Source organism: Callorhinus ursinus, unplaced genomic scaffold (genome assembly GCF_003265705.2).
Source record: "Callorhinus ursinus isolate GAN/ISIS: 27379988/994484 unplaced genomic scaffold, GSC_fseal_2.0 scaffold81, whole genome shotgun sequence".
Classification (NCBI taxonomy): Eukaryota; Metazoa; Chordata; class Mammalia; order Carnivora; family Otariidae; genus Callorhinus; species Callorhinus ursinus.
The window spans coordinates 1,276,512-1,285,690 of NW_027397143.1; the positions used below are offsets into that span (position 1 = coordinate 1,276,512).

Here is a 9,179-nt window from a genome sequence, read left to right on the forward strand (position 1 = left end):
GCTCCGTATCGCTGCAGAGTTCTGAGCTCAGGGCTCAGTCTCCGAGTCGCCTTCCTGGTGTATAAAATGCGTTGCCCCATGAGCGTTAACTGGGAATGTGTGACAGACACCTAGCCCAGGGCCTGGTTCACAGCAGGAGCCTCAGGGGAGGAAATGAGATCGTCAGGGCTGGGGCCCGACCTAGGACTCCCCAGTCTCAGGCACAAGCAGCAGGAGAGCGCAGTGTCACGGCTGGGACTGACCAAGGGGGTCACGGGCCTGGCTAGAATCCAGGCAGGGTGAAGGGACAGGAAGTGTTGTGGCAGGAAGAGCGTTGGGAGGCCTGCTGGGACACCCCGGGGCCCGGAGAGGACAGGGATTTTGCTCCCCAGACGCACAGCAAGTGTGCAGCCGAGGCCAGACTCCAGCTCGGCTCTGCCTGTCAGTCCAGTGAGTGAGAAGCAATCGCTGGCCCCCAAGGGGCTGGGAAGCTGGGCAACCAGAGAGAGAACCCCGACTGGGGTGGGGCCCTGGGACTTTCTGCCTTGACAAACCCAGAACAAGGGCCCTAGGTTGCGGCCTGAGCAAGCTGGGGAAGGGGAGGTTCCTGCTGTCCCTCCCATCACCTTTCAAGAGTCTCACCCTCTGCTTTGCTCTCTCATTGCTGATTTCTTCATGTCTTACCCCCAAGCTGTAAAATGCTTAAGGTATTTATTAAAGAACATTTGGAGTTTCTTTCTTTTTTTTTTTTAAGTTGTGGTAAAGTGTACAGTTCAGTGGCATTTTAAGTACATTCACGTTGGGTCAACCATCACCACCATCCAGCTCCAGAACTTCTTTGTCTTCCCAAACTGAGTTAGAAAGGAGTGGGGGAGGGGCGCCTGGGTGGCTCAGTCGGTTAAGCCTCTGCCTTCAGCTCAGGTCATGACCCCAGGGTTCTGGGTTAGGGCCCCGCATCGGGCTCCCTGCTCAGCGGGGAGCCTGCTTCTCCCTCTCCCACTCCCCCTGCTTGTGTTCCTGCTCTCACTATCTCTCTCTCTGTCAAAAAATAAATAAAATCTTTAAAAAAAAAAAAAGGAGTGGGGGAGGGGAAGTCTGAGAGTCCCGTTTGGGCCCCATCTTTGGCCTGGTCTCTTGCCCACACACAAGCCTCTTGTGGCCCAGGGCAGCACAGAGAAGTCAGGTTGGCTCAGGGACTGTCCCTACCTTGGGGTAAGGGTGAGAAGGTTGCAGTCAGGCCCAGATCATAGCTCATCTACTCCTGGGGTGTCCGGGTCCAGGAGGCAGTACCAGGAGGCTGGAAGTCAGAGCAGGCTGGGCCATTCTCTGGGCCAAGCGTGTCTCCAACACGGTCAGGACCACAGCAGGAAGCTTCGCCTTCTTCCTGCTCAGAAAAGCCCACTCCTTGCCTCCACGCTCAGCATTCCTCTGTTACCTCATGCGCTGGCTTCGAGGTACCACCCGAGGCCTAGAAGGCAGGGGGTGGGAGGAAGGGGCTGAATCCGATTTGAATGTCAGCCGTGTCCCCCGCTCATTGTGACAACCACTAGCACCCCGTGTGTTTCTAGCAGTATCCTGGGGATCAGGAGGCCTGCGTAGGCCTCCTCTTCCACCTCAGCTCATCTGGAAAAGGGGACAGTAATGCTTGTGGTTAGTCTAGTCGCCATGGCCCACAGCGGGGCTCAGCAAATGTGCTTCCTTCGCTTTGGAAGGGGGAACTCTTGAGGCAGAGAGACACGAGGCTCTCAGTCCTTGAGGTGCAGCTGTGAGGCCGGGAACAAATCCCGAGTCTCAGCTGGGATCTTGAGTGCATCATTCTTCTCCAGTCTCTTGCCCCACCAACCCAAGCTTTTCGAGGACTCCACCCGCTCTGTACTTTGAAGCTTGTTGAAATTTGCAGACCTGATGATACACGGTCCGAGGCCACAAGGGGGCAACAGTGGGCCACGAATGGCCTTGTCTCGCCAGGAGAGCTCGGAGGTCTGGGGAAGACGGTGCATGTGGTTGCCACCCCCAGGAGGATCAGCCGGCCGATCACCCAGCATCTGGACACTGCCTAGCCAACTCCATGCCCTGCCAAACAATTTGGAAGGACCAACTGGAGGCTATCCAAGAACCTGGGCCCAGTCTGCCTGTCACCCTGTCTTGGCTGTACATCCCTGGGCAGGTGATGAACTGCTGAAGAACCTCAGTTCCCTCATATGTAAAGTGGAAACAGGGACACGCATCACATAGGCCCTGTCCTTCACAGGACTGGTTATAGAATCCAGTGAGGCACCTGGGTGGAGGGAAGAGCGGATTACAAATTGTCGAGGACATTCGATCTGTGAGGTTCTGCTGGGGCTCCAAAGGATGCTTGATGCTTGACCCAGTGACCTCCGTCGGGCCCCCGAGCCCCACTGTGCTTCTGTCCCTGTCCACAATCCTGACTTCCCCAGTGAGCCCCACAACCACCCAGCTGAGCCCATTACTCCCAGAATGGTAAGAGAGAAATATTGTTGTTTCAAGGTAAGCTCTGGGGTGATATGCAGCATTCATTGGTCATCGGATCGGGGGGCATATGGGGACTCCGTGATATGAGTGAGTGGACACAGGCCTCCGACGGTAGATGGCAGGGCCAGGCCTTGGGTCTTTTTTTTTTTTTTTTAAGATTTTATTTATTTATTTAATAGAAAGAGAGAGAGACAGGGAGAGAGGGAACACAAGCAGGGGGAGTGGGAGAGGGAGAAGCAGGCTTCCCGCCGAGCAGGGAGCCCGACACGGGGCTCAATCCCAGGACCCCGGGATCATGACCTGAGCCGAAGGCAGTCGCTTAACCAACTGAGCCACCCAGGCACCCCGGGTCTGTCTCTCTAACTCCAAACCCTCTCTTTGCCCTGACCCTGAACAATCCTCTGGTTTGTTCCTCTGGTTTCTGGGGTGGCTCTGACCCAGGGAGTGTCCCCCTTGTCCCTCCCCACCCAGAGGTGCTCGGGGCAGTGTGCAAGGACAGGCACACCCAGACACACATTGGGGTTTATTACACACAGTGATATCCATCTATACAGAGAAGGGAGGCAAGCCGCTGGGCTGGAGGTGGCAGCTGGGGACTCTTGTCAGAGATGGGGAAGCCTCTTTCCAGAGCACTGGTGGCTGGGTCTCCGACCCTCCTGCTCAGGCTGGCCCGGAACCAGCCCCGAGGCCCTCTTCGTCTGCACAGCTCATCCAAAGGACCAGTTTTGGCAGGCTGGCCAGAGTCCTCTCCCGTGGGAGAGTTGGGGCCAGTGAGACCCAAACTCTGAGCTGCTGGCCAGTCTCCTTGGGCTGGCAAAGTCCCATCATGACCCTCTTCTGGGCGCTGCAAGATACCCGGGAGGCATCAGCCCCTCCCGTCTGGGACCTGCCGTCCTCCGCACTCCGGGAGCATGAGGCTTCTTTGCAGCTGGGTCCTCAGGCGGTGGTCAGAGTGCTTGGCCTCTCCTCCGGGCCAGAGGACACGTGTTCTCACGGAGGCCTCCTGAACTCGGTGGGAGCTAGAGCCCCTGGGGGCTGGGCAGGAATCTCGTCCTGCCCAGGGGAACCCGGGACCCAGAGGGGTGGGCAGCTGACTGTGGCTGAGTCCAGAGGCCAGAGAGGCTGGGACAGCTGCATTTACTGTCCAAGCTCTGGGTCTTTCTGGATGGAGCCGGCCCCAGGGCTCTGGAGCTTTGGGGGTGGGGTGGGAGGCTAAGTCTCTCTGCTAATCAGGTGGCTGAGGGCCCAACCCAGCATCTCTGCAGCCTCTCCTGAGCCAGGCGCTTTCACCTTCATCTCCTTCCTGGGAAAGCCAAGTCCCACGGCTGTCCCCGCACGAGGACACAATTCCCCTGGACTGGATTGTCCGCTTTCCCGCCAGCTTCCAATGCTGATCATTCTGGGACTGGGCCACCACGCACCCTCTTGAATGTTATAAGGACACAGGGGGTGTATCCCGTGAAAAAAGATCAATATATTACTGTTTTTTGTTTTTGTTTTTGTTTTTTTTACAAAAATTAAAAACGTCCACACGCCTCTGTACAGGTTGTGAGCTGGGTGCGGGGGTCACTGGAAGAGAAGGGAGAGACCGAAGGTGAGCAAGGAGGCCCCAGAGGCCCCCCCGCCCTGGTCTGGGCATCCTGCCCTGCCCATTTCTTCCAGAACACGCGTGTCCCCAGTCCTCTCACCCCCGGCTCAGGGCTTCTGCCTCCTCTCAGTGGGGCAGTTTGGACAAAATCCCAGGCTTTGTCCTGGCTGGGCCAGGCACTGAGTGAGCCCTGAATGACCACCAGGGTGGGCTGTGCCCAATCACCCAGGACCACGGCCCCAAGCCTTGAGCCACCTGATGGGAGAGTCAAAACTAGGGTCATGTCATCATGGGGCAACCCAGCTATTCAGGTGCTGTTGGGGAGCTGCAGATACCAGCCCCTGGAGGCCCCCTCGATGTCCCCCTCCTCCCAGCCTGCCCTAGAGACTCTTCCCTGCAAGGTACCTTATGCCAACAGCCGGGCACGGGCAGCCCATCGGGGCCCTGGAAAAGAAAAAGGTTTCAGTGATGGGGCTGGGGGACTGGTCAGCTCCCTGCACTCCATACATTCTTGCCCTGGGTGGTGGGAGACATAGCCCCAGGAGCTGCCACGTGGGCCAATGGACCCCACCGAGGCAGGGCCCGAATGCTTGTCCACCTGGGTAGTCAGGTCACGAGACAGGCGGGCCTCTCACTGCGCTCGCTCGGAGTGCGTCCCTGTGGGGCTTTGTTTGTTGGGCCACCCGAGCAGGGGACAGAACCGGGGCACCGTGGAGGATCGGGGACTGTGCTGGAATCTGCTGGCCAGATCGAAGCTCCTGATGCTGGCTCTGGCCCCTCACGCGGGGGCCTGACAGCTCTCGGGAGTTTCTTCAAGAGCGTTTGAAGGATAGTCCAGGAAGTGGCCCCTGTGTCTGGGTTGGAGGGGCAGACAGGGCAGCTTGAGGCTCTCAGGGTAGAGAGCGGGGTGGGGGCTGGGGCACCAGCAAAGCCAATGCTGGCTCAGCACTCAGACACAAAGTGGGGTGGGGTGGGTGCCCCAGGCAGCCCGGAGGGCGGGGAGCTGGAAAGGGGCCATGGCTGACCCGTCAGTCAGCCTAAAGTCCCTGGGGAACCCCGGCACGGAAAACACTTCACTCTGGAGGCACCCACGGGAGCACAGCCCCCGGAACTGCCGTGGCCCCACCAAAGGGAAGGGGGGAGGAGAGGCCGGAAGGAAAGGAAGGCAGGATAGAGGAGAGGGGGGGTCAGAGTGGTGGGCACAGGTGCCCGGAATGCCCTGCCCTGCCCAGCCCCGCCCCGCCCAGCCCAGCACACAGCACACAGCAGGCCACATCTCATACCGCAGGGCAGGGCCCCCCGGAGCCCGGCGCCCCTCGTTTGCCTCCACATTTGGGATTCTCCTGTTTCAAAGACAAAGGCTGAATGACTTGGACGGAAGTCTCTGCCCAGGGCCTGGAGCTGCGAGGCTGGGCCCCCCCGCCCCCGCGTCCCCCTGGTGTCCCTGCACTTTGTGTGTATGCCTACCACTCTGCTCTTCTTGTCTTTTTCTCATTCACCCCTCAAGCCATCTGGGGGTAGGGATGAGCACCCTTACGGCATGGATGAGAAGACTGAAGAACCGAGGACCGGGCCTCTGGGATCCCTCACCCCGATCCCCCTTTGGAAGGCGGCCGGCATGCATTCGGGCTGGGGATGGCCGGGGATGGCTATCTGCTTGGTCTTAGTCTGGAAACGCCCTGCTTTGCTGAGCTCCACGTCAGAGTCTGATGTGTGAACCCTCCCAGCCCTGCGGGGAAGGGAAGTGAAGTGTGGTTCCTTCAGGCCTGCGGTCTGGTGGGCTGCCAGGAGCTGATGTGCGAGAAAAGGAAAGGAGGAAGGTGTGGGGAGCAGGGAGGGATTCTGGGGCATGCAGAGGAGGTGCAGGGGCCAGGTGGGGCCACCCACACCAGCCAAAGCCTTCTAACCCCCTTTAGGGCCAAGGAAGCTGAGAAAAGAGGGGCGGTGACGCTGGCAAGGACTCTGCCCCGGGGAGGGGGGTGGGTCCCCCTGAGCCATGCCCCTGGAGGGGAGTCAGGACCAGAGCGAGGGGAGCCTCCATGATGGCAGGGACAGCCATGGTAGTCTCTCGGGACTTGCAAGTGAGCTCTGAGGACAGAGAAGACACAGGCCCGAGGCGGCGAAGACCTGGGGTGGGGCTCCCCCTCTGCTCCGACACGTACCACAGGACATGGCTGGTCCAGGCCCGGCGGTCCCGGCTCACCCTTCTGGCCCTTCACGCCTTTCCGGCCCGGGACGCCTCGCTCCCCCTGCACAAGGAGAGAGATGGGGGGATGGCCATGGCTGCCAGGCCCAGGACCCCTTTTCCACTTCTCAGAGGGATGGGCCTCCAGCTGGCAGCCACCCCTGTCGTGCTGCACCCGCCTCCAACCTCCCCCTGCCCTGGCTCCTTTCCTGCTCCCCCCCCTTCTCTCCACCTGCTCCCCACCTTCTCTCCACGTTCGCTCCGGTCACCTTTCTCTCCTCGGGGTCCAGGGAACCCCTGGCCAAAGGAATAAAATGAGGTTTGAGGTTTGCTCTTGCTCTCCATTCATCTCCGTGCCCCTCCCATCCGTCACTGCCCCGCCCCCACGCCTACTGGCGGCACAAACTGGGCCCGCTCCAGCTCCTAGGTGACACGTAGGCTGGGTGCAAGGCTGGTTTAGAGACAAGCATGCATTCAGGACACCAGCGCTGCTTCCTCTACGGGAGAACAGCGCCGGTGTCTCTGGACAGACGCCCTCAGGCAGAGCGGCCGGCCAGGGGCTTTCTCTCGCGTCCCGGCGCCAAGCAGCTGGTGCTGACCCGAGCGTGGCTAGGGACAGAGACCCAGGAAACTCGGGGATATCTGTGTTACTGTCTTTGCCAGACTAAGAAATCGTGACCTCCCTTCTCTGCCTCTGGCTTAATCTCTTATGCCCCCACCCACCCATCCATCCAGCTGTCCATTCGTCTGTTTGTTCATCCACTCATGCAACCAACATTTCTAAGCATCCACCAGGAACCGCGTTGTGGGCTGGATACCGAAGACAGAGAAACGGATTTGATGGGTCTCTCCTCTCCCCCTTTTTACTTTCTGTGTCTGAGGATGTTTTGACATCATGAACTTGCTGGCCAGGGACAGGCTGCCCCGCCCTCATGCCCGCTCTTAGGGGTAGCAAAGGGCCGGCCTGGGAGCACGTTCCGTATGTAAACCAACAATTCTCCCCGTCACCCCCTTTATCTGCCTCTCACGCACAAGATGATACGTCCCTTGTCCAAAATCATCCCCAGGCAGGGTACCAAGATGCCACGGGCCACCCCTCCAGCCCGGAGCCCGCCTGCATCGTTCATACTTGCCCATCTTCAACTGTTTCCTGTGCCCCGCCTGCCTTCCCCGAGGAAACCCCCATAAAAGCTCTGCCCCCCACCCCTTTCTTTCCCCCCACCAAACCTGGTGCTTCCCCACGGGGCCCTGCATAGCAAGGTGAGCCCTTCCCTCGGGAGCCCTAAGTAACCCCCCCTTCCTTCAATGGCACTGACCTCTCTGGGTCGTCACTCGGTCACCTCCGTAAATTAAAACCCCACAGGAACAGATAGGACACCTCCCTCACGGTCTAACATGACAGGCAAGAGGGCAGAGAAGCTGGTGGTCGATGCTCAGTGGCACGGGATGAACCAGACGCCACGGGGTCCCGGGAACAGGGGCTGTTCTAGCCGGGTCTGTGGTCAGGGAGGCTGAGCAGAATCCCCATGGCAGCCGGGCCTGGTGGAGTGGGTGCGGGGCTGGAGGCTTGCCAGCTAGAGCAGGTGGGCATGGCTTTGAGATGCTGCTCTGAGCCATGAAGGCCGCCGAGGCCACACTCTGGACCTCCCTGGGTCCAGAGGGTGAACAGGATTCAGCACTGGCTTCTTCTCTGGACCGTCTCAGGGATGGACCACCATCCTCCCAGTCAGAAACTCTGTGTGTCTGCAGTTGCTCTCCAAGGGGACATTCTCTCCTCCAAGTCCAGGGTGGACACCAGAGTCCCTGCAGCCCTGATTCTGGTCAGGGAGCACGTGATCAGGCCCGGCCAACTAGGGCACTGCCTTTCTTACGGCCAAGTTGATGTTTCAGCATTGACCCAACTGGGGCCAGTGAGAATTGATGAGTCTTTTCTAAAAGGAGAGTGAAGCACATAGTCTTTCTCCAGGGTTTGGGTCTGGGAGGATGTGGGTCTGAGGCTACTGCCTCCATCCCATCACCACACCTAACTTGAAATGATTCCCCCACAGCAGAAGCACAGATAATAAGCTTGAAAGGCTGGGTTGTGTGGATTGTGCGTTTTTGGTTGTGAAAAAAATCCCTCTGGATTTTTCAGTGAGGAGTCAGTTTAAGCCAGTTTGAACTGTTTTCTGTTGCTGGCAACCCAAAGACACTTGATCCAATCAACTTTGGGCTAATATTTCCTCTCCTCTCCTTCCCACAGTAATGCCCTAGCTGAAGCTTCATTATCTCTCACCGGGATATTGCAACACTGCTCTCCTCACCTTCCTGTTCCAATGCATCATCCTTCCATCCAGTTATCCATCATCCATTCACCCATCATCCATCTACCCATCTTCCATCCACCCATCATCCATCACCCATTTTCCATCCATCACCCATCCACCCATCATCCATCCACCCATCTTCCATCCATATTCATCCATCATTCATCTATCCATCATCCATCCACCCATCATCCATCTACCCATCTTCTATCCACCCATCATTCATCCTTCTGCCCATCCATCATCCATCCACCCATCTTCCATTCATCCACCATCTATCCACCCATCTTCCATCCACCCATCATCCATCTACCCATCTTCCATCCACCCATCAATCATCACCCATTTTCCATCCATCACCCATTCACCCATCATCGATCCACCCATCTTCCATCCATCCATCCACCATCCATCCACCCATCTTCCTTTTATTTTTTTAAAGATTTTATTTATTTATTTGACACAGAGAGAGACAGCGAGAGCGGGAACACAAACAGGGGGAGTGGGAGAGGGAGAAGCGGGCTTCCCGCGGAGCAGGGAGCCCAATGTGGGGCTCGATTCCAGGACCCTGGGATCATGACCTGAGCCGAAGGCAGACACCCAACGACTGAGCCACCCAGGCGCCCCC

General features: G+C 58.4%; 1 protein-coding gene across 3 annotated transcripts in view; it reads right to left on the reverse strand.

The window, feature by feature from the left end:
* Positions 1-2,646: 2,646 nt before the first annotated feature.
* The window catches only part of COL23A1 (collagen type XXIII alpha 1 chain), a 308,128-nt gene continuing 301,595 nt past the window's right edge, over positions 2,647-9,179 (reverse strand). For 2 of the 3 annotated variants that reach the window (XM_073887590.1, XM_073887589.1), the window contains 5 exons: positions 6,489-6,542; positions 6,223-6,309; positions 5,344-5,403; positions 4,466-4,504; positions 2,647-4,041 (listed from right to left, as the gene is read on the reverse strand). In XM_073887590.1, the coding sequence (XP_073743691.1) occupies positions 4,039-4,041; positions 4,466-4,504; positions 5,344-5,403; positions 6,223-6,309; positions 6,489-6,542 (243 nt within the window). In that variant the 3' untranslated portion in view covers positions 2,647-4,038. The remainder of the gene's footprint in view (positions 4,042-4,465; positions 4,505-5,343; positions 5,404-6,222; positions 6,310-6,488; positions 6,543-9,179) is intronic. The other variant, XM_025862720.2, reaches the window with a different exon arrangement.